Genomic DNA, 23,930 nt, shown 5'->3' with positions numbered 1-23,930 from the left:
CATCTTCTAAATGGACTGTAATACCTATGCAAAAAAAAAAAAAATAGGGATGTACAGCAAATACACTCAGAATTCTGAAATAATCATTGCAAAGTTTTAAAATCTATATTTATTCCTATATTTAGGAATTCCTAAGTTCCTATATTCCTAAGTATTCCTGTATTTGGTAACCTAGTATAAAATACATAAGCCTCATTCTCTCTCATAGAGATTGGGCTATATTAACAACTTGCTGAAAAGCTTCTAAACATCCTTTCCCCTTTTAGTTTGTTTTAGAACTGAAAAGGATAATAAGCAAGTTACATAAAGTATTAGCCTTCACATTATATAATGTATTATCTATAAGGGGAAATATCTTCATCATTATTTCTCAATTTCACTATCTTTTTAAAAAAAATTTTTTTTTCAACGTTTATTTATTTTTGGGACAGAGAGAGACAGAGCATGAACGGGGGAGGGGCAGAGAGAGAGGGAGACACAGAATTGGAAACAGGCTCCAGGCTCTGAGCCATCAGCCCAGGGCCTGACGCGGGGCTCGAACTCCATGACCGCGAGATCGTGACCTGGCTGAAGTCGGCCGCTTAACCGACTGCGCCACCCAGGCGCCCCTCAATTTCACTATCTTAAAAACAACAACAACAACAACAACAATTAAACCAAAGCTGGAAAATATATACTCTGAAGGATACTTGCATGGCCTTATGCTGGAGAGCACAGAAGCAGTCCCAAATTTAGGGGAGCATCCAACAAATTAATGAAGAACGTGGTTCTTCATTACATGTACTGAAACTTTATAAATGTGATTTGTGTGTCCTGGGGTACAGACACAAACCTACTCAGCCCATAAACAAGTCAAATAAAATGACCACAGTAGACAGTAATCTGCTCTTGTTGAATGAAGCTCTGAGAAGAGCAGACCTGGGAGAAACATGTCCCCAGTGTGCACTGTCACGCAGGAGACAGTGTCCCCAGTCCTGGCATGCAGGTGAGCAGCTCATTTCAAAATTCCTGTTGCTCACATCTACAGACTCCTCTAGATAGCAAGAAAGAACTGCTGACCTTTCCTTTTCTTGACCTGAGGCATCCGCTGACCGTTTTTATTGGCCAAATTGGGCAGTTAAGAATACCCATTCCATGGGGAATGGAACCTGTGCACTTACATTAAATGGATTTTTCAATCCTGTGGAGATTCTGTCGTTATTTGGTCTCTGCCCATACAACTTCCTGTGCTCCTGCCATTTATAAGAACCTCTCTCCTACGGATTCACTGATGTTTCCCAAGGTGGAACCACCCTGGAGACTTCCATGCTCCTCACACGGTCTGGGTTTCTCTTTAGTGCGAATTCTCCGCTGCTCAATGATAAAGCCGGTGATTCCACGCAAAGCACGCCCACATTCATCCCGCTGACAAGACCTCCCTCCTGCGTAGACTCTCTGGTGCGGTCGGTCCGACTTCTGGGTCAAGGTGTTCCCGTGTCCTTCACGTACAGTTCGTTGAGGTTCTGTGCTGAATGAAGGCCTCCTCACAGTCACCACATCTACGCAGTCTCTCGTTTATGTGGATTCTCTGATGCAAAATAAGGCCACGATACATGAAAGCATGCCCACACTCCAGCACGGAGCACTTTTCCTTGTGGTGGATCCCCTGGCAGGAAAGGAGGGACCCGCGACAAAGAAAAGCCTTTCCAAACCTGTTGCCCTCAAGGAGGTTCCCTGCGGCATCTGTATTCCCTGATGCGGAGTAAGGACTCACCAGTTACCAAAGCTGCTACGCCGCTTACTGCATAGATGTTGCAGTTCTAGAGAGATCCCACCACAGCATTTCGCATGTGCAGAATTGGAAACAAGTCCTTATTTTTATTATAACCATCTAAATTAGATTAGATAATCTAAATTAGATTATAACCATCTAAAAAAACGCACAGATAATTCAAATGTCAGTTATCTCTTCTGCTGAGATAATGAGACTAAAAATGAAGAACAGTGACAAAGGTAAAACCCAGTTTGACTTAAAGCACACGCCTTTATGTGTCTAAACTGTCATCTCAGGTTGGCAAAGTGCCCAAAAAGGCACGTGAGGTTCCACTTTGAGTGAGAAGAGACAGCTGGGCCGAAAGTTTGGAAGAGCAAGGAGGATTTTCCCACAAAATGTGACAAAGAACCAGGAAGGTATAATCAAAAAACTTAAGAAGAGATCAGTTTGAATCCAGAGATAAAAAATAGAATATAATGAAATCAAGAGAAATTTTAATTTGTTAGGACTACTTAAAAGGATCATTTATACCAACTGAAATGCACCTAGGCCACTACTACAGACAAATAAATGCTCTACAAATATTGGTTGAGTGAATCAATGAATAGTGGGATATGACAAAAGTTAACTTGAAGCAATAGCTAGGTTTCGGTTATAAAATGCACACTGTTTTGATATGGGAAAATGTTTCAAAATTACATACTATTTTGATATGGAAAAACTAAAGTGGGGAAAAAGAATTTTTCCAGTAATGTTCAGGACTAAAACATAAGAAAGCAGCACTTTGAAGTAAAGTAGCTGAATAGGTCAAACCAAACAACAAAACTGCTCACAAACATAGCTGAGTTTCCACCTAAAGAACTGGGCAGACAACAAGGAGACAGGGGCAAGTTTTCAAGGGAAAGGACAGGAACTAATGAGAGACCCAAGAAGCTGCTTTTCAAGGATCTCTTCTCTCTGCAGACACCCTTTCTCACTGGCTTTCTGTTTCAAAAGGCAATAATGACGAAAGTCAAACTAAAATTGGGTCTTAACAGGCTGCATGTGAAGCCTCGGATTCCAAAGTACTTTCTCTGCCATATCTTGTTCTGTCCTTTAGCCTGGACCCTAGAGCCAATAGGATGAAGCTGGTCTTGGAAAACTGCATTTGAAGTTAAACACTCAGTAAAAACACCCAAACAGCAACCCAACATCGGGAGTTTCCCGGTGTGCACAAATACCAGGGGGAATTAAAGCCCCGAGGGAGGCGCTGGGTTTTGGCTTCAGAGACATATGGTGGAGCCTGCAGTTGGGCTTTACTGCTGTCTGTGCCATTCCAGAAGGCTCTCACTAGTCAAGCCATAACACAAGCGATTATCCCGACCCTTTCCACCTGACGGCTTTCCCGCCAAGCTGTCTCCAACTCCTCCAGCACAAGTGATGCCTCTTCTCCACACTCTGGGTATTATCCCTGCCTAACTGTGCAGCTCCCGAGGTACGTGTCAGGACCTACATCAGCACCTGCTCCTTGGTCTGTCTCTGATCTCAGCACCTGCAGGCAAAGTTCTCGGAGTCTTCTGGCAGCCCCGGGGTGGGGGGCAGGCAGCCATCTTGGGTAGTAGCAACTTAAAAGTCTGAAGGGATATCCGTGACTTCTGTGTCAGCGTGGTCCCAGGCACAGCCCTCTCCCTCGGCCGTCGGTCACGTTAGGGACCTTCCCACAGGAGGAACGCCATTCTGGAATGAGAGCACTCAGGAGAAGATTCACTCCAGCTTGAGGTTCACGCTGGTTTTTCAGAAGTATTTCCTTGTAGTCGGTCTTCTTCCTGGGACACAAAATAACATTGTTAACAAAACCTCTAAACTTTGTTAAGCTCTTTTTTTACTCAAGAACTCACTACTCAGACAATGCACTGAAAGAAAAAGGAACTTTGTTAGGAAGCTAAATACATTAGAAGAGTGGGAGTGGCTTTGCAAATTATCAGCTAGCATCCTATGCTAAAATCTTTTACTTCCTAAATATTAGTCAATAAAGCTTGAAAGACCATGACGCTCTTCCCTTCGGTTCTTCCCAGAGAATCCCAAGTCAATGATAAGAGGATGACATGAGAAATGAGAAAATAGTAACAGCTAATATTTATTTAAAAGTGACTACAAATTTACTCATTTAAGTAGACACTTATAATTCCACTGACAGCTGAATGATACTGTGGCACAGAGGGACCAAATCGTTTGCTAAATCACATAACCGGGAAGTGGCTTCTAGTCGTGAGTCACATCACCTCCCCAGCCACTCCCACTATCCCACAGCCAAGGTATCCTAATACAGTTCAAAACTCGGAGGCCATCCTTGACTTCCCCTGGAACCCTGAGGTCTGACCGAAGCCCCCCGTCCCCCGTCCCCCGTCCCCCGCCCCCGCAGTCCCAGATGCCGGGTCAGAGGCGGAGCCAGCCCGGCGCGCGCAGGGGCACCGCCCCCTCTCCCGATGCAGGTGCGCGCCGAGGCTGGCGGAGCGCGCGCTTCCCGGTCAGCTGCGGGGCCCCAGCCGCGGCGCCGCCGGTCTCCTCTAGGAATCTGGAGGCTTTCTCCTCTCGGTGGTTGCCTGGCCGAGTCCCTGCCCCGCAGAGCATCCCGGCGGGGCCCACGGCTCCCCGCACGACCGAGCCAGAGCCGCCTTCCCCCACCCCCGAATACAAAGGGCGCGAGCCTGGGCTGCGTCATCTCCGGTAACCACGGGGAGGCCTGTCCCCACGGAGGACAGTGACTGCGGGACCGGGTGGCGCACCTGGCACCAGTCCTGGGGGAACTGCGCGCGGGGACAGGTGACCTCTGCGGCGGGCGCTCCCGGTGACCGAACACCGCAAACGGCCGTACAGCACCTCAGAGGCGCTAAGCGCCGTGCAAGTGCTTCGCGTGTAACCCACTCAGCCCACCTAACTGCCCCAGGAGATGGTGGTTCTATTGCCGTGTTCCCCAAGGGGAAAGTGAGACACAAGGCTAGTAAACCGCTTGCCCAAACTCACTCAGCTGGAATTTACAGGAAACTGTAAGCTGCCACTTTTAGCGGGTATGAAATGATGAGATACCTGCTCCTAAGTATCTCAGTGAAGTAGGCACACCGAAGCACTAGCTCAAAAAGTAAAATATGCGTATCAGGCTTAGAGAGGAACCAATAAACACCTAACCCTTGGTTGTTACTAGTTACCTTCTAGTAGTTACCTAACTAGTACAGTTAGGTTACTGGTTACTAGTAACCTTCACTTAGAAAGCCCTTGGGACATCCAGGACCAGGCCTTTTAGGCTAAAGACCTACCCAAAGACCACCTTCAACTGAGACGGGTGGAAGACGAGCCTTGGCTGATGGGCGTTCAGACCCATGGGTGAGAATCCATGGCTTCCATGAAATCGAGGGAACACTCCTGGCTTTCAACGGTGGTCTTACGTGAGCTAAGGAGCTGATCAACTGAGAAGCTGAAAATACTCATCACGGTTGGCTTTGTCAAAATCTTATTGTATGTATAAAACGTACACAACACACATTTTTATAAAATATATTCATATGTACTCTCCATAGATTTACAGAATACATGTGTAAAAAATGTGCAAGGACTCCTTACCAGTTATACCCAGCATTCGGAATGGCAGGATCTACAGAAATTCCAGTAAAAGGAACTGCTAGAGCAGCTGTGACAGAACTTTCCAGTGCGAAAGGATGGACGTTGAAAATAAAGGTTATCACATGATTGTCACCGAGTTGAACAAGCATCTGCTGCTCAACTTCTGGGCTGTGGGGACAGGACAGGCACCTGAAAGAACTACTTTATATAATACTGATGTTTTCTTTCATCCTAGAAGTGGTACTAGCTACACAGAAGATCCATTTGGGCTACTGGGTAGACCCCAAACGGGATAGCTTTCTGATGTGCATCAATGGAGACTGCCAAAAATCTATTCTGCCAGAAAGGAGAGTGAATTTCAGCTCGAAGCCAGGAGGGGGATCCCTTTCTCTAAAGAGCCCATTTTTAGCGGAAATGTCTCCTGCGGGCACCCTCCTCGTGAGGCAACAAGAATTAGGGCTCATGTTATGCTGACCAAACCTCATGCAAGAGTTGGTATGCAGAGAGGGTGGTGGTGGTATTATTAGCCTTGGGTGTTTGGACCCAGGACTCTGGGGTTTCTGAAGTATCTTCCAGCATAGTGATAGATTTTCCAGATAATTACTTGATTATGACTGCAACACAGGGTTCCTTCGACTGAACTAGACAAGGAAGCATGGGCTCTGGAACTGGGCCGCTGGCCTTCAAATCTCGGCCCCACCACATTCTAACTTTGTGACCTGAGGCAGCTTCAACTCCTCCAATTCACGGCTAAAAATAAAACCGTGTAAAGCACTTTAGTAATGCCTGGCCCTTAATAAGCTGTTAATGTTACATGTTACTAACAAATCCTTTTCTTGACTCCAAAAGATGGCCAATAAGGACTCTGACTGTAAGAGTTCTGGAACAGATCATCTATGGGATGTAACAAGAAGCTACTTCCATTCAGGGTACGGGAGTGCAGAGCTGCTCCACGTTCTGGTACCTTCGTGCTCTCCGCCTCTGCCCTCAACACACAGTGGACATTTCTCAATTTGGAGCCCTGCTCAGTCCCACTTTGTCTGCATTAGCTTTATCTCATACCCAAAATTCCAGGAGCCTGTTCCTACAACTGAGGTTTCTTTTGGAGGAGGCCCATCTTTCTTCCCTTTGCAACCCCTATTACACCCCCTGGAGCTCCTGTTTGTCACGTTACTTTTCATCCTGAGCCTCCTTCACTTTTCACTGCTTTAGCAATTTGATTCTCCCCCAAACCCTACAGGAGCTTTTTGTCTTAAACACTGAATATCTTGTTTACCTTGAATCAACCAGAAAAGAGAAGCCAGTCAATCTCTTATCCTTGATGTTATTTCCAAGCCACCGCTTCGCGATTCATCATTTGAGTGTTACACCAATTGCTCAAGCTGGCTGTTATGTCACTACTCTGGACTGACATTTCTACCTTGGACTTGCTTCAGTGTCCTTTTTCCTTTCCATCCTGCCACCTGTTGTTGATGGTTTCAAAATCTGCGAAGATAAGCTATTCAAACGACCCTAGAGCCTGTCGCTGTTCTACGTCTACCTTTCATTCAGAACGACGTACTGTGGACTTCACTGTGAGGCATTCTCTGTGCACCGCACTCCCCAATTCTGTGTCTAACCTCGGTCACGTCCTCCACTCGCCCCTCAGGGTCTTCTACTCCTGTGTTGCCCATTTAGCTCCAATTGTTCTACTCTATTTTCTTATCCTGGATAGTTTGAGCCCCTTTGATGTCTACCTGGAAACGCCAGGTCACTCACCTTTTCTTGGTAGTGCAACTACATTTAAGCATAAGAAACGACCAGAACAAAACCTCCCCCTTTATTTTTAACCAAGTTATGAACTGTATCCTATATGATAGGCATATCCCACTATTCTGGATCTTTGTCTAGGGTTCATTCATATTAAGCAAATAAAGGTGTTAGAGGCAAATGGAGGAACATGTCTGCCCTGAGAGGATGTGTTTAGCAGCAGATGAAGGGTGGAACCCACAGATAACAGCACTGAGAGCCGAAAGCAAGTTTAAATTAAGAGTCGTGTTACAGTGAGCAGTAAGATTAGAGGTTTGAGGTTACTATGAAGAGTAACTTCAGTCCGGATAACATGTCTGAAATCAGGCAAGGTGACAAGCATCTGAAGGACATTCTCATTTGGGTTCTCATCTCTAAGCAACATCCCCTCCATCAAAGAGCTTGCAAGAGTGAGAGACGCATGGCAGGGGAAGCTGGGAAGAGAACGGGAACACACCCGGCTGAGAGCCCCCAGCCTCACTCAGGGAAACAAACTCAGTTTTCTGGAGGTAAAAAAGGAGGTACCCAACCCCAGCTGCCTCGACGCCTTCTGTGTGCAGCTCCAATGTTGGTCTTAGGATATAACATCTCAAGGGTCCTCAACTTGAGAGTGAGCTGTTTTTCAAATGTTCATTTGCTTTCCTCTATTGTGAACTCAGGATGTTTTCCCTTAGTCACGGAAATTCCAATCCCAAAAGCAAATCTGACACACAATGTACCTAAATTATAGTACTAATACATTATTATTATTATTATTATTATTATTATGCAAATGTGCTCACACTTACAGCTTAGAAGCTAGAACATATCAATTTCTCCAGGGACTTCTGGTTCCAACCAGTGATGATACTATGTTCTGGATAGGGTGATGGATACAGGGGCAAGAGATGGGGGCCGTCGGGAAAGGGGGGCAGAGTACATACAGTAGTGGGGAGGAAACAGGATAGACATGGCAGCTGGACAGAACGGCAGTTAGGCGTAAAGACGCTAACTACCCTCGTTTCTCCCCTGTCCCTTGTGCGTCTCACCACTTCAGGCCCACTAAGGAGCTAGAGGTGTGGGGAGAAGAGGATCCCGGAGTTGTGTGGGATGATCTGGGGGAAGGGGGGTGGGGGCAGTCCCAGAAGTTGTAGGGCCTGTTGCGGCAAGGTACAAAGGGAAGGAAATCAGAGGACACGTCAATGAAGATTAAAAATAATCTCTGTAAATAAAAAGATAAACCGGGTGCCTGGGTGACTCAGTTAAGCATCTGACTCTGGATTTCAGCTCAGGTCATGATCCCAGGGCTGTGGATTCAAGCCCCTCCTCGGGCTCTGCACTGTCAGTGCAGGGTCCTCTCTCTCACTCCCTCTCCAAATAAATAAACATTAAAAGAAAAAAAAGAAAAGATAAACTGAGCAGGAGCCACGTGTGCGTGCCTGTTGTCCACGACTGAGTCACAGGCCCTCATCTACAACAGAACTGCTCACTCAGTGATACGGGAGTCCGGTCAACTAGCTTTTGGTTGATGTTTCTGCACAAGCCTCGAGGGATAGAGTCACTAACCTTTGGCTCTTTGATGTGCTCAAGAAGGTCTACAAACCAAAAAATTGTAAACCAGTTTTGAAGAGCAACTATTAGGGAATTCAGAACATAAGCTGGGAAAAAACAGAGGTTAGGAGCAAACCAGAACACCAGCACTCTCCCCTAACTAACACACAGCCTTGTGCTCTGGTGACCCCTTGGTGCCTCACAATGTAGGTCAGTCTCCGATTTCCTAAGACTTAAGTTGGAAGAGGTGGAAAGGCCATCCCGAAGCCCCTGATGCTGGATGGCTGTCTAATTTCCCTGTTCACTCCCGTCCCTCAGAGCTTTCCCCAAGCTAAGAATCTGCAGTGGCCTGTGTTCAGTGGCCGCCCGTGTTCACGCTTCCCCACCTCACAGGCGACCATGAAGGCAGCTGCGATTCAATGCAGTGTTCCTCGAATTTTAGAATCAGGTTGACTGTGGAGCTTGGACAATGGGGATTCTCGGCCCCCGCCCCAGACTTCACGAAGCAGGATGTGAGGGGGTCGCAGGCATCTTAACCAAACTCCACAGGGGACTCTGACGTGCCCTGAAGGGGAGAACCACGAGAGCAAGGGACAGGACAAGTCAGAGACCTACTGCCGGCCCCTCCCTGTGACACCGTAGCTAGGTCACCCTCTCCAGAAGCAGGCGTACCCTTTTAAAACAGAGAAGGATTTTAATTTACAGGCAGATCTTAGGAATTAAGAAAAGTGCTTTGTGCCTTTTGTAAGAGGTACCGTCCGCGCCCTCCCAGCCCGGCCCAAGCCGTTCCCAGGGTATCTCTGCCACCGCCCACCTGAACAGATGCCCCACCTCAGGCTGCCACTGGGACCACAAGCCCTGAGCGTCCTCGCCTCCCCCTACATGGGCTTTACTCCTGGTTCCCACCCCGCCTTCCAAATCTGCCCACTGAACCCCGATCTTCAATACAATCTTGGCTGACCCACTCAGGCATTGGTGATCCGTCCTTCAGAACGGACAGCACTGGCCGCCACCCGCCACCTCACGGACACGCAGCTCAGATCACTTCTGCCGTCCTGCAGTCCGATCTAAGCTCACACGTGACCTGACGGACCCCAGGCTCCACCGTAAACTGGCGAGAAGAGGACTTTCGTGTTACGCTCTTTGTCCTACACACCAGCTGATGTCACGCGCGGCACACGGCGAACCCTTTACAAGACGTCTGAGGTGTCCTTGTAGCAGCGGTGACTGCCGTTGGAATCACTCCCCAGCTAGTATTCCTCTCCAGCCTGTACTCTAGGACACAGCGTCCCCGTGGTCATCCCAGAAACAGACTCCTCCCCTTCGTGGACAGTCCGCTGCTGCCTACGAGCTGAGGGCTGCCTGAACGACTCCCCACACTCGTTAGAGGGAGCACCTCTACTATGGATTCTCTGGTGTTTGCTAAGATCTGACCTCTGTCTGAAGGCTTTGCCGCACTGGTCGCATCGGTAGGGTTTCTCCCCAGTGTGGATCCTGTGATGCTGAATGAGGCTGGTGATGCCTCGGAAGGCGTTCCCACAGTCGTCACACTTGTACGGCCTCTCTCCGGTGTGGGTTCTCTGGTGTTCCGTGAGAACTGATCTCTGAGTGAAGGCCTTCTCACACGTATCACACTTGTAAGGTCTCTCTCCAGTGTGAACTCGCTGATGTTCTACAAGGCTTGTCCTCTGAATAAATGCTTTTGCACATACGTCACACTTGTGAGGTTTCTCCCCAGTGTGGATTCTCTGATGCTGAACAAGGCCACTCTGACTGAAGGATTTCCCACACTCCTTACACTGATGGCACTTTTCTTTGTGGTGGATCTCCTGGTGGGAAACCAGGGAGGAGTTATAAACGAAGGCTTTCCCGCACTCGCTGCATTCATAGGGCTTTGCCCCAGTGTGAACTCCTTGGTGTTGAGTGAGTACTGAACGCCGACTAAAACTTTTATTGCACTGAGCACAGTGGTATGGTTTGTCTCTCGTGTGGATCTTGAGATGGTGAAAGAGGCCCGCTTTCTGGCTAAAAGCTTTGCCGCATTCGTTACAGTGGTAGTGTTTCTCTCCTGTGTGGAGCCTCTGATGTTGGTTGAGAGCTGACCAGCGGCCAAAGGCTTTGCCACACTCATTACATTTATATGGTTTCTCTCCGGTGTGTATTATTTTGTGCCGAATCAGCACGGTTCTCCCACGGAACGTTTTCCCACATTCCTCACATTTGTAGGGCCTGTCTCCGGTGTGGACCCTCTGATGTTCTAAGAGGTTCGAGTGCTGACTGAAGGCTTTTGCACACTCCTCGCGCTCGTGAGGTTTTTCTCCTGGACAGACCCTCTGCTGTTCAGTCGGACGGAGTCTGTTCTCATCACCCGCAGACGGTTCACCTTCCCTGGAGTGTTCAGAAGACTCTTCTGTTTCTGCTTCGGGTCCGTACGCTTCTCTGCACGTAGCCGGCTGGGACATGTCACTTTCAAATCCGCTGCACATATTCCCCTGCGGTGCCCCTTCTCCAGACACTTCTTGCTTTAGCGTTAAATTCCTGAACTTATTTCCAGTCTCAACACCTGAAACTGCAACGGATCATAGTTACTAGTTTGCACCTCATCAGACACTCGTTATTCAGGTGAAAAACATATTAAGAACCCAGAGTTTCTGCAGGACTGTACAATGGTATTAAAACACAGAACAGACCTAACACATAAAACACTCCAAAAATTGTTATGGAAAAGACCAACAATCCAATAAAAACTGGGCAAAGGAGAAGTTGTTTCCAGGAAAGGAAATACAACAGCTCTTAAAGATGCCCACCTCGGGGCGCCTGGGTGGCGCAGTCGGTTAAGCGGCCGACTTCAGCCAGGTCACGATCTCGCGGTCCGGGAGTTCGAGCCCCGCGTCGGGCTCTGGGCTGATGGCTCAGAGCCTGGAGCCTGTTTCCGATTCTGTGTCTCTCCCTCTCTCTCTGCCCCTCCCCCGTTCATGCTCTCTCTCTGTCCCAAAAATAAATGTTATAAAAAAAAAAAAAAAAAAAAAAAGATGCCCACCTCAAAATAAGGGAAAGAGTATTGAGGTACAATTTGCACCCATCACCTCCGCCCATCAGTAGAACACTGTTCATGAAATGGGTATCACACATCGCCAGTGGGAGTGTAAACTGACCCGGGCTTCATACAGACCAAATTGCCAATATCCATCAAAATGACAACTGTATTTAATCTTGGGGCTAGTAATTCCACACATGGGAATTTATACTGAAGTACTCACACACGCTCACCACAGCACTACCTGTTAGAGCAAATCACTGCGGACAACTGGGGAATGGACAAGTTAATTGTGTGGTTCATCCATACATTAAAATTTTTTTTTTTTTAACATTTATTTTTGAGAGACAGAGAGAGACAGAGCATGAGCCGGGGAGGGGCAGAGAGAGAGAGAGAAGGAGACACAGAATCTGAAGCAGGCTGCAGGCTCTGAGCAAGCTGTCAGCACAGAGCCTGATGCAGGGCTCAAACCCACAAACCGTAAGATCATGACCTGAGCCGAAGTCAGATGTTCAACTGACTAAGCCACCCAGGCACCCCCATCCATACATTTTAATATTAAGGTGCTGTTAGGAAATAAAAAATATGGGGCGCCTGGGTGGCATCCATCTGACTCTTGATTTCGGCTCAGGTCATGATCTCACGGTTTTAAGATAGAGTCCAGAGTCGGGCTTTGCTCTGAGTGTAGAGCCTGCTTGGGACTCTCTCCCCTGCTGCCCTTCCCCCACTCATGGGCGTGCATGCATGCTCTATTTAAAAATTTTTTTAGGGGCGCCTGGGTGGCTTAGTCGGTTAAGCGTCCGACTTAGGCTCAGGTCATGATCTCACTGTCCGTGAGTTTGAGCCCCACGTCGGACTCTGTGCTGACAGCTCAGAGCCTGGAGCCCGCTTCAGATTCTGTGTCTCCCTCTGTCTGCCCCTCTGCTGCTTGCACTCTGCCTCTCACATTGTCTCAAAAAATAAACATTTAAACAAAATAATAATAATAAATAAATAAAATAAAAAAAAATTTTTTTTTTCAACGTTTATTTATTTTTGGGACCGAGAGAGACAGAGCATGAACGGGGGAGGGGCAGAGAAAGAGGGAGACACAGAATCGGAAACAGGCTCCAGGCCCTGAGCCATCAGTCCAGAGCCCGACGCGGGGCTCGAACTCGCGGACCGCGAGATCGTGACCTGGCTGAAGTCGGACGCTTAACCGACTGCGCCACCCAGGCGCCCCCAAATTTTTTTTTTTAAAAACGCAAACCTTTACCATCTTAGTAATAAAGAGAAGAAAATGTATTTGCTTGAATGTGGAAAATGTATACATATAAAAAAGATCTCTAGGGAAGCACATACAAGAAACAGAACAGTGACAACTCATCTCAGGGCAGGGAGAAGACCAGATGGCCGAGGGAATGAGTGGAAGGAAAACTTGTCACTGGGTAACTTTAAATTTTTATCTTTGAACTATATGAATTTTTACCCATTTTTAAAAATTAAAAGTAGAGACCACAGAGATAAGGAATATGGGGTCTTTCGCACATTCACCAACTTAACATTCCGCCACATTTGCTGTGTTCCTCCTTTTCCTAAGAGTGCACATATATATGCTTTCTCCTGAACCATCTGAAAACTGCAGACATCCTGGGCCAAAACCTGGTTACTGAAGGCAGGAGGACAGTAGCACCATCTGACAGGATAAAGGCCAGAAATAGCAGGGAAGTCAGGATGAAGGAAAGTAACTATCAGAAGGACTCAATTAAGTGATCTCATAAAATACTGCAGGAGTGGAGAACAAAACATTAACATGAAGAGAAAACGAGAGTTGAAGCGTGACAAACCGAACCAGCTGAGAGTCCGTGCACGAGAGGTCGTCCTGACCGTGACGAGGAGAAACAGTACACGGAACTAAAGAGGCCCCCGGTCCTGTGCCTGCCTGTCTTCCCTTCCTCCCAAGCTGCTCCGTCTTCCTTACCTTGCTCCTCCGGCTGGGCTCCAGGTCCTGGAGATTCATGCTTCAGCCGGGCAACCCCGGATGGGAGGGACATGCCGGGCTCCCGTCCTGTTCCCACAAGGGCCGTCTCCTGCAAGAGCGTGTCCTGTTGCTCAGTGTGGACAGGAACACGGTGGACACACTCATCCTGCCAACAGGAAACAACGGTATAGGATCCGATCCGAGGCAGTGACACCCGGCTCTCCGGCACCTGCTCTTCCTTCCAGACATCAGCCTGCTGTAACGCGCCTCATTCTTCAAGGCCTGTATACAAGCCACCTCCTCCAGGAGCCCCGCCCTTCTGTTCTGAACCGCTAAAAAATGCTGGCTGTGCCACCGTCACGTCTTTGTCCTTTGCTCAAAGCGGAGATGCGAGAGGAAGAAAATAGGAAGGAGAGAAGGAAGAGAAGGTAAAGGGAAGCAACGGGCACAAGAAAAGAACTTGGGGGAAATTAACAGAAGAGAAAAAGAAGAAAAGGACGGGGTAAGTGAAGAGAAATGATGGAGAAAGGAGGCAAAAAGGCAGAGGGGAGAAAGAGGGAGGAAAGAAAGGGGATGGGAGGAGGAAGCTGTTCCCTACAGTCTCTGCTCTTCTGAGGCTCCTCCCCCACTTCCTTCCAGGAGATGACCTTGTTCTCTCCTTGTCCAAGGTCATGGTCACACCAGAGATCACCCACTCTTTTCTTCATCACCCCACACACACTTACTCCCTTCCACTTAGAGGAAGAGGCCTTTGCTTCATCAAGGCCCGTACCTTGTAACCTCAACTCTTGCCTTCAACCCCATCCCTTCCTGCACCTCTGACCTCTGCTCCCTAAACTCACTCACTCTGGCTTCCACTCCTCCACGGAATCACTCCCTCTTGTATTTAAAAATAAATCGTATTTCCCCAGCGTGGTATGAAAGGCAGCGATTCGGGGGCCACTTAGTTGCTTCTTGGTTCAGGAGCTCCATGTCCCTGGGTGGTTTCTCAGATCGTGCATGACTCAGACTGTGCATGAGGCACATTGCGGGGGCACCCGCATATAACAGACCCTCAAGTTACCCCCCAATCCTGCAACGGCTACATTCTGGGAGTAAGAAATCACCACACGCTGCCTCTACTTCCAACACAGCTTCGTTCTGTAACTTCTGACCCCAGAATAAGCGCCAAAGTCAGTAGGATGCTCTCAGAGGCAGACAGAAAAAGGTTTTCAGACCTCAAATTTGGAAGGAGAAAAAGGCTGGTACAGTGAGCTGTGCCTTCCTTCTGTCCCTGGATCTCTGGTGAGGCCTCAGAAATCAGGATGAAATTCCATCAGCCACCCCAGCATGCTTTGAGGGAAAGGGCAGTACAAAGACAACATGTTTAAAACCAAATTACTTCTGCCCACACTTGGGAGTGCCATTCTTTCTTCTGGTTCTCTTCCCATCTCCCTGGCCACTCCCTCTCAGTTTCCGCCGTCCTGTCGATCCTTTTGTCCCACAGCTTTAAATATCACCCATATTATGACAAGCTCCAATTTTGTTATTCCCAGCACACATCCCTCTGCTGGGTGGAGTTGCTTGCCCAACTTTTCCAATTGGGTTCTAAGAGGAATCTACAATTCAACACGTCCAAAACCTAGTAACTCTAGATTCCCGCCCCTACTCCAAACCTTCTTCTTTCCCCGCCTTTATCATCTCCTTGAATGACAAACCCATGTGACACAATGCGATGTTCAAACAAATCCCCTCAAGATCCAACTGCATCTCGCTGCTTCCACTGCTACTGTCACAGTTCAAGCCACTGGTACCTCCTGCCTGGATTAGTGCTGATTGGGCTTCCCTGCTTCGACCTTTGACCCTGGGCCTCCTGCCCTCCCACCACCAACCCTAATCTAGGACTCTTCCAACAGAGCGGCTGGAGTGATTATTTTTAAAATTTAGGTCATAGGGCGCCTGGGTGGCTCAGTCGGTTAAGCGTCCGACTTCGGCTCAGGGTCATAATCTCACGGTTCGTGGGTTCGAGCCCCGCGTGGGGCTCTGTGCCGACAGCTCGGAGCCTGGAGCCTGCTTCGGATTCTGTGTCTCCCTCTCCCTCTGCCCTCGTCCTCCTCATGCTCTTTCTCTCAAAAATAAATAAACATTAAAAAATAAAAATAAATAAATAACATTTAGGTCAGATTAAGCCTCTCTTCTGTTCAAAACCCTCCAATGACTTTCCATCTCAGAATAAAATCCAAAGTCCTTACAATGGCCTGTAAGTGCCCCCATGATTTGATCTCGTTATAACTACCTGATTTCATCTCCTGCATCTCTACCACGATAAGCACATTCTCACCTGCCCACTATTTCCTCTGGCTGAATGTCCTCAGCCTAGGCGACGGCACAGCCTGATCTCTGCTCTAAATGTCACCCCATCTGGAAGGCCTTCCCTCACCAGTCTGTCAAAAATCACACAGTCTCTGCTTCATTCAATGTTTACCTTTTTTCCACTTCATTGCTGTTTTCATATAGGATTTATCTCCACCTGGCACCACCTGGTTACTACTCTCATTAGACTAGAATCTGTTTACAAGACAGAGGCAACTTCTGTGCTTTGTGCACTGCTGCGTTTCCAGTGCCTCGAATGGTGCCTGGTGCTTATTAAACATTCAATAAACGTCTTCTGAACGAATGAACTTTCCCCCGATCCACCATCCCCGATAGCCTTGAACTCTGTTAGGAGCACCTCAATTACACTAGTCTCTCAAGCTTGAAATCCCCCGCGCTTAGCCTAGAATAGATTGCTCCGTAGAGAGTTTTCCCTTTTTTTTTTTTTTTTTTTTTTTTTTTTTTTTTTTTCAACGTTTATTTATTTTTGGGACAGAGAGAGACAGAGCATGAACGGGGGAGGGGCAGAGAGAGAGGGAGACACAGAATCGGAAACAGGCTCCAGGCTCTGAGCCATCAGCCCAGAGCCTGACGCGGGGCTCGAACTCACGGACTGCGAGATCGTGACCTGGCTGAAGTCGGACGCTTAACCGACTGCGCCACCCAGGCGCCCCTAGTTTTCCCTTTTTTATCCATCTAATCTATCATCGTTTCCAATTAATACTTACCTAAGACATGCCTCATCCTTCATAGCCTCACCGTCTTGACTCAACTTCAAACTCAGATCTTCAAACTCTGCCACATGTTTCTCCCCCTTGCCAATGCTGAGTTGCACTTCTTGCTTTATTACTTCCCTGTTTTATACTCTTCATACCAAGACTTCTGAGTCTTGATTCTATTGACATGTTGGGTCAGAAAAATCCCTGTTATAAGACGCCATCCTATACGTTATAAGATATTCCAAAACATCCTTACCCTTTAGCCGCTCGATGCCAGTAGCACCTCCCCCCACTATGACAACCAAAAATGTGCCAAGACATCACCAAATGCCCTTTAGGGCAGAAAATTGCCACTGGTTGAGAACCGCTGTCTTTTATCAATGTTGGAACAAAATAGAACAGAATTCTACATAATTTGGTTAGATCCTGGTGTTAGAGAAGTTCACGTAAAGAGAAAAGGTTAGAAGCTTGTGTCCTACAGAACAGACTCTACACTCCACAGGTGATACTCAAGGTCCTGGACTCTGTTCTCAACCCTTCTACTCACTACCCATGTGTCGGACCTAACTGGGCTCTACTACTCCAGGAATCTCGTCCCTGCTCTCTGAACCTTCCTCTCTGCTCTGACCTCACATTCCTCCAAGATGGTGACCTTGATTTCTCCATCTTTTAATCCTTTAATGGATGCAGAGCAGTGGATATACCTGCAAGACCATATTTCTTTTTTTTTTTTTTTTTAATTTTTTTTTTAATTTTTTTTTTTTTTAACGTTTATTTATTTTTGGGACAGAGAGAGACAGAGCATGAACGGGGGAGGGGCAGAGAGAGAGGGAGACACAGAATCGGAAACAGGCTCCAGGCTCTGAGCTGTCAGCCCAGAGCCCGACGCGGGGCTCGAACTCACGGACCGCGAGATCGTGACCTGGCTGAAGTCGGACGCTTAACCGACTGCGCCACCCAGGCGCCCCAAGACCATATTTCTTAATTACTTGTATCCTGCAACAGAAGCGATGTCCCTTCCAAGAGACTGCTGCGCACCCCGTTACGCTCACTTAACGTTTTGTCTTAGAAATCTTTTTTTTTTTTTTTTTTTTTTTAATTTTTTTTTTCAACGTTTATTTATTTTTGGGACAGAGAGAGACAGAGCATGAACGGGGGAGGGGCAGAGAGAGAGGGAGACACAGAATCGGAAACAGGCTCCAGGCTCCGAGCCATCAGCCCAGAGCCCGACGCGGGGCTCGAACCCACGGACCGCGAGATCGTGACCTGGCTGAAGTCGGACGCTTAACCGACTGCGTCACCCAGGCGCCCCAGAAATCTTATTTCTAAAGAAGACATCCAGATGGCTGACACGTGAAAAAAGGCTCAACATCACTCATCATCAGGGAACTACAAACCAAAACCACAATGAGATACCACCTGACACCTGTCAGAATGGCTAACAGTAACAGTAATGCTAGTCAGGCAACAACAGATGTTGGCGAGGATGTGGAGAAAGAGGAACCCTTTTGCGCTGCTGGTGGAAATGCAAGCTGGTGCAGCCACTCTGGAAAACAGTATGGAGGTTCCTCAAAAAATTAAAAGTAGGGGCGCCTGGGTGGCGCAGTCGGTTAAGCGTCCGACTTCAGCCAGGTCACGATCTCGCGGTCCGTGAGTTCGAGCCCCGCGTCGGGCTCTGGGCTGATGGCTCGGAGCCTGGAGCCTGTTTCCGATTCTGTGTCTCCCTCTCTCTCTGCCCCTCCCCCGTTCATGCTCTATCTCTCTCTGTCCCAAAAATAAATAAAAAACGTTGAAAAAAAAAAAATTAAAAGTAGAACTACCCTATGACCCAGCAATTGCACTACTAGGTATTTACCAAGGGATACAGGTGGGCTGTTTCGAAGGGACACATGCATCCCCATGTTTATAGCAGCACTATCGACAATAGCCAAAGTATGGAAAGAGCCCAGATGTCCATCAACAGATGAATGGATAAAGAAGATATGGTGTGTGTGTGTGTGTGTGTGTGTGTGTATACACAATGGAGTATCACTCGGCAATCAAAAAGAATGAAATCTTGACATTTGCAACTACGTGGATGGAACTGGAGGGTATTATGCTAAGCTAAATTAGTCACAGAAAGACAAGTATCATATGACTTCACTCACATAAAGACTTTAAGAGACAAAACAGATGAACATAAGGGAAGAGAAGCAAAAATAATATAACAGGGAGGGGGACAAAACAGAAGAGACTCATAAATATGGAGAACAAACTGAGGGTTATGAGAGGGGTTGTGGGAGGGGGGAGGGGCTAAATGGGTAAGGGGCACTAAGGAATCTACTCCTGAAATCACTGTTGCACTATATGCTAACTTGGATGTAAATTAAAAAAATAATAATGAAATAAATCTTCTTTCTAATGTTTCTGAGTAGCATTTCATCAACTAGAAACCATAAGCTCATTACAGAAATACAGGATCCTCCCATAAAAAAGATATAAATAAGTTAGGTCTACATTAACCAAATTTCCATGACTTGGTGGAATAATGCTGTCCTTCGCTCTGGCCTACAAATCCGTAACTTACCTTATCTCAATCACAAACCATCTCTCATTTTCTCACCTGCTCTCCAGGCTCGTCCAGCTCCCGTTCCAGATCCTCCAGCACGGTCACCACCTCGTCCCCGCTCTCCGGGTGCTGCCCCCGCACCCAGGCCTGGAGCTCCTCGGGCAGGATGGTCAGGAACTGCTCCAGCACCAGCAGCTCCAGGATCTGCTCCTTGGTGTGCGTTTCTGGGCTCAGCCACTGGCGGCACAGCTCGCGGAGCCGGCGCAGCGCCTCGCGGGGTCCAGGCGTCTCCTGGTAACAGAAGTGTCTGAAGTACTGTCGGAAGACCTCCCTGCTGTGGGTGTTGTTCTTCTGCAGGTTCTGATCCCGTCTGGTGGTATTCCTGTACCCCTCCTCCTCCTCCACCTTTACTTCCAGAAGCGCACCCTGTTCCTCGTGGGCCGGCGCAGCCCAGGCCGACGCCATCGCGGCCGTGCAGAAGCTCTAGCGGTGCTTCCAGCAAGGGTGGACCTGAGGGAGAAGCCGTCGCTTTTAACACAAGCTACACCATAAGCGAAACCTGCAAATTCTAACAATTTACTTCTGCGCTTTGCAAGCCACCCCCAGGGTAATTCACGACACTCACGGAAACTGAATACGAAAGACTTAACACATTAAAGAGAAAGATTCAGTAAAAGGTGCTAAGGGTTTAAGGACTTCACAAAGGCAACACTTCCATTTAGCCCTAGAATAAAGGACGACCAAATGGAACACAACCAACGTTCAGAGCAAACAAGTAATAACAAAACACTGAGACGGCCTCTTTTAACCGGCAGGCGTGTGGCGGAAACCACGAAACCGGCGCGGCAGCCCCGCAGCAGGTGAAAGGGCGGCGGACGCCGCTCCCGGAGGCTGCCCCCCGCCCCTGCGGCTTCTCGGGCCGGCGGGGAAGGGCAGGGGAGAGCAGCAGCGCGCTCACCTGCAGCTCCCGAGGCCGGCAGCCGGGTCCCTCCCGGGGAGACCACGGGTCACGCGGTCCAAGCCGCCGGGGGCCCGGACAGCCCACAGCGCCCCACAAAGGCCGGAAGCGAGCCGGGCGGGAGCGCGCGCACTTCCGCTCCAGCCTCAGGAAGGGGCGGGCACTCTCCGGGCGGATCCCGCGCTGCCCCACGAGGTCGCGAGAGTTGGCCCGGTGGGCGCGAGCGCACTTCCGCCACAACCGGAGGCCCCACGGGTCGCGGCAGGTGGCCGGGGAGCTGGCTGATGTTGCAGGTCTCGGCCCTGCCGGTCCCGCCCGCCGTCCCCGCTGCCCCGCCCCACGGTGAGCGAGGCCTGGCACACCTGGAATCGGTGCCACTTTGTAATGTGTGTAATTCTTTTTATAGATTTTTAGCGTCAACTTGCCAGTGTTTTGTTGGGGACTTGGCGTCTCTGCTCGTGGGACGTCTTGGCCCGTCGTCTTCCCTTCTGTGACTTCGTCCGATTCTGTAGGCTCCGCCGCGTGGGTGCCACCCCAGGCACGACCTGCGCGCTGCGAGTCTCGTCACCGGTGCAAGTGCCAGGAGAAAGCACCTGCGCGTCGAGGGGCAAGACACGGGAAGCCGAGGAGCAGAGTTCTGGTCTCGTACACGCGGGAAACCCAGGGATGTAGGGGCACAGAATAGACGTTAGTTTATTACTAACATTTGGACAATTTATAAACCAGGTGATTCCAACATTTAAAAAATGCCGTCTCCTGTGATATTTTGATAAGCCTTCTAACTACTTCTAAAATGAAAAGAGAAAGTAATGTCAGATCACTTTGTTACTTTGTACATAAAAAATGAGCGTAGATACACTTGATTAGCTCAGAGTCATGCTGGGTGTCTTTAGGGAAGTTAAAAAGGAGGCAAGAAAGGAGAAAAAAAAATTAAACAATTATATAGAGAATCCAAAAAGAACTTTATTATTTTTTCCCCAGGCTTTATATCTGGGTGGATAAGGGTATTTTGGAAAATTAAAGATGACTACAAATTTTTCCATGCTTTTCCTGTTTAGCTGTGGAGTCTATGTCATTTCCCCTTGAGTCTTGAGTGGGCTTGAGGACAGCTCAAATAAAATACAGCAAAACTGATGCTGTTTTAGTTTCCCAGCCTGAGCCCTTAAGGACAGCAGCAGCTTTCACTGTTTTTTGGAACAATTGCTCCTGGAGTCCTGAGCCACCACAGAAAGAGTCCGATGGCCCTACTGCAAAGATCACATAAGGAGGCCCCAAGACCGTCCTTCTAGCTGTTCTCGCCCCAAGGCATGGGGTGTGCCTGGCAGTGCAGCTTGGATTTTCCAACAAACCCAGCTGCCAGATAAACACCACCAAGTGCCACTGTAAGATGCCACACGAAATGGAAGAAACTTCCAACTGAGACCTCACCAAATTCCTGGCCAAAAATCTCATGGGATGGTTATTCTAAGCCACTGTTTCATTTTTTTGTTTGCTTGTTTAAGTTTATTTACTCTGAGAAAGCATGAGCAGAGGTGAAGCAGGGAAGGAGGGAGGGAGACAGAGAACCCCAAGCAGGCTCCGCACAGTCAGCCCAGAGTCTGATGTGGGGCTTGAACTCACAAACTGTGAGATCATGACCTGAGCCAAAATCAAGAGTCAGATGCTTAACCCACTGAGCCACCCAGGTGCTCCCAACTATATTCTTAAGTGCCTGTAGAAGCGAAAGTAAATCTAGAGGAAGGTAACATCATTCAGAACCTCAGCTTTTTTCCACAAATTTTCACACGTAGTGTGACTCTTGATCTTGGGGTCCTGAGTTTGAGCTCTACACTGGGGGTAGGGATTACTTTAAAAAAAATTTTAAAAACAAACAAAAAAAACCACTTTCTTTGTATACAGTATGTGATGCATATAGCATACAAAATATGTGTTCAACTCTTCAGGTTATCAGCAAGTCTTCTGGTCAATAGTAGGCTCTTGATGATTAAGTGTTTGGGGGTCAAGTTATACTGAAATTTTTGTATAGGGGATCAGTACCCCTAACTGCATGTTGTCCAAGGGTCAACTGTACTCAAGAGTAGGAAAAGATCGTTTATGGTGGTCGCAATGAATAATTAACCTGATCATCTTTCTCCTGTAGAATTCAAAATAAAGAGAATCCTAACAATTTCCCTGAACTTAATGCAATGTAAAATAATGGTTTTTTTCTTTGTGACTCTAGGATTGCTTCCTTTATTTTTATTACCTGCCTTTTCTGGGCATTTGAGTTTGCTTATTCTCCCTTGAACACTAACTTGGGTCTTTTCTGTTTTCCTAATACAAATCAACACACCTTTTTTTGAAAAAAAGATGCACCTGGGGCTCCTGGGTGGCTCAGTCGGTTGAGTGTCCAAACTCTTGGTTTCAGCTCAGGTCATGATCTCACGGTTCGTGAGTTCAATCTCCATATTGGGCTCCCTGCTGACTGTGGAGCCTGCTTGGGATCCTCTCTTGCCACTTCTCTGCTCACGTGTGCACACTCTTTCTCTCAAAATAAAAAAAAAGTAAACTTTAAAAAATAAATAAAGATGCATCTTTCTTGTCTGGAGTCTTAACTGGGGGCTACATGTCACACATCATACCCTAGATAGGAACGGAAGGCGCAAGAACTCACCATGTCATTACTAAAAAGATGCTGAACAAGTTTTTTGACTTGGCAAATCGTAACTGCAGCATTTAAAATAATTAACCATCTGATAACATTCCTATTTGTATTTTATACATAACTTAAATTTTCACTAAAATAATTTAACAGTCCAAGCTTTTGTAAGAACTGTATTTAAGAACTAATTAAAACATCTGGAAATCTGAACTGGTGGTCCATAAGCAGCCCTTTGAATCACTAAAATAATGTAGCTGCTTGAGGAGACTTAAAAAAAATTTTTTTTTCAATATTTATTTTTGAGAGAGTGCAAGTTGGGGAGGGGCAGACAGAGAGACACAGAATCTGAAGCAGGATCCAGGCTCTGAGTTGTCAGCACAGAGCTGGACACAGGGCTCAAACTCACGAACTGCGAGATCATGACCTGAGCTGAAGCTGGACATTCAACTGACTGAACCACCCAGGCACCTTGCTTGAGGAGACGGTTAAGGAAAAGTATATGGCTTGTTCTGTTGAATCTGACAAGGTTTTGAGGGACATTCTGAAAGGCCAGTTCCCATCAAAGACCACCCAGAGGTCTGGTATGGAGAAATTCTGCCTTGCTGATTTCAGATGCTGGATACTTTAAGAGTTTGTTTTGTTTTGTTTACAGAGAGCGAGCGAGCGCAAGCAGGGCAGATGGGCAAGAGAATCTTAAGCAGGCTCCATGCCGAGTGTAGAGCCTGACATCGGCCTCAATATCACAACCCGAAGATCATGACCTGAGCTGAAATACAGACACTTAACTGAGCCACCCAGGCTCCCCTAAAATTTTTAATGTTAGATGAGATGCTACTGTTCACAGGCTTTTCCATTCACATTTTTCAACTTCTCACACTCGAGTTTTCTGGTATTTAATAAGGAATGAAATATCCAGGAAAATTCTTACTACATTGATTAAACGAAGAGTTTCTCTCCAACACAGACTCTGATACAGTGAAAAATCTCTGTGTTCTGACTGTAACCTTTCCCACACTTGAGATGGTAACCCCTCTCCTTGGTGTGAAG

At 47.7% G+C, this 23,930-nt stretch overlaps 2 protein-coding genes across 5 annotated transcripts in view; both read right to left on the bottom strand.

Moving 5' to 3' along the window:
- Window positions 1-23,930, bottom strand: part of LOC123609414 (zinc finger protein with KRAB and SCAN domains 4-like) — a 455,099-nt gene that overhangs the window by 117,947 nt on the left and 313,222 nt on the right. The window lies entirely within an intron of this gene.
- ZSCAN12 (zinc finger and SCAN domain containing 12) lies at window positions 2,228-20,774 on the bottom strand. 3 transcript variants are annotated; one of them, XM_045500441.1, is made up of 5 exons: window positions 20,243-20,373; window positions 19,339-19,794; window positions 13,666-13,831; window positions 10,103-11,237; window positions 2,228-3,558 (listed from the first exon to the last, which is right to left on the bottom strand). In XM_045500441.1, exons 2-5 carry the CDS (start codon window positions 19,747-19,749, stop codon window positions 3,393-3,395), a joined length of 1,878 nt encoding a protein of 625 aa, XP_045356397.1. In that variant the 5' UTR covers window positions 19,750-19,794; window positions 20,243-20,373; the 3' UTR covers window positions 2,228-3,392. The 3 variants fall into 3 exon arrangements, with proteins under 3 accessions (XP_045356397.1, XP_045356396.1, XP_045356395.1); XM_045500440.1 differs by lacking the exons at window positions 2,228-3,558; window positions 20,243-20,373 and adding an exon at window positions 20,668-20,774 and having other exon boundaries at window positions 9,342-11,237; XM_045500439.1 differs by lacking the exon at window positions 2,228-3,558 and having other exon boundaries at window positions 9,342-11,237; window positions 20,243-20,372.

This window comes from Leopardus geoffroyi, chromosome B2, assembly GCF_018350155.1.
Source record: "Leopardus geoffroyi isolate Oge1 chromosome B2, O.geoffroyi_Oge1_pat1.0, whole genome shotgun sequence".
NCBI lineage: Eukaryota > Metazoa > Chordata > Mammalia > Carnivora > Felidae > Leopardus > Leopardus geoffroyi.
This window is presented reverse-complemented; position numbering and strand designations above follow the sequence as displayed.

What these genes read in the sequence shown, in the direction of transcription:
- ZSCAN12 (XM_045500440.1), bottom strand. Translation starts at nt 19,749, where the DNA reads ATGGCGTCGGCCTGGGCTGCGCCGGCCCACGAGGAACAGGGTGCGCTT. An exon ending in TGGACGAGCCTGGAGAGCAG is followed by an intron (nt 13,832 to 19,338) that starts GTGAGAAAATGA and finishes TCCTGTTGGCAG; the next exon opens with GATGAGTGTGTCCACCGTGT. An exon ending in AGCCCAGCCGGAGGAGCAAG is followed by an intron (nt 11,238 to 13,665) that starts GTAAGGAAGACG and finishes GATCCGTTGCAG; the next exon opens with TTTCAGGTGTTGAGACTGGA.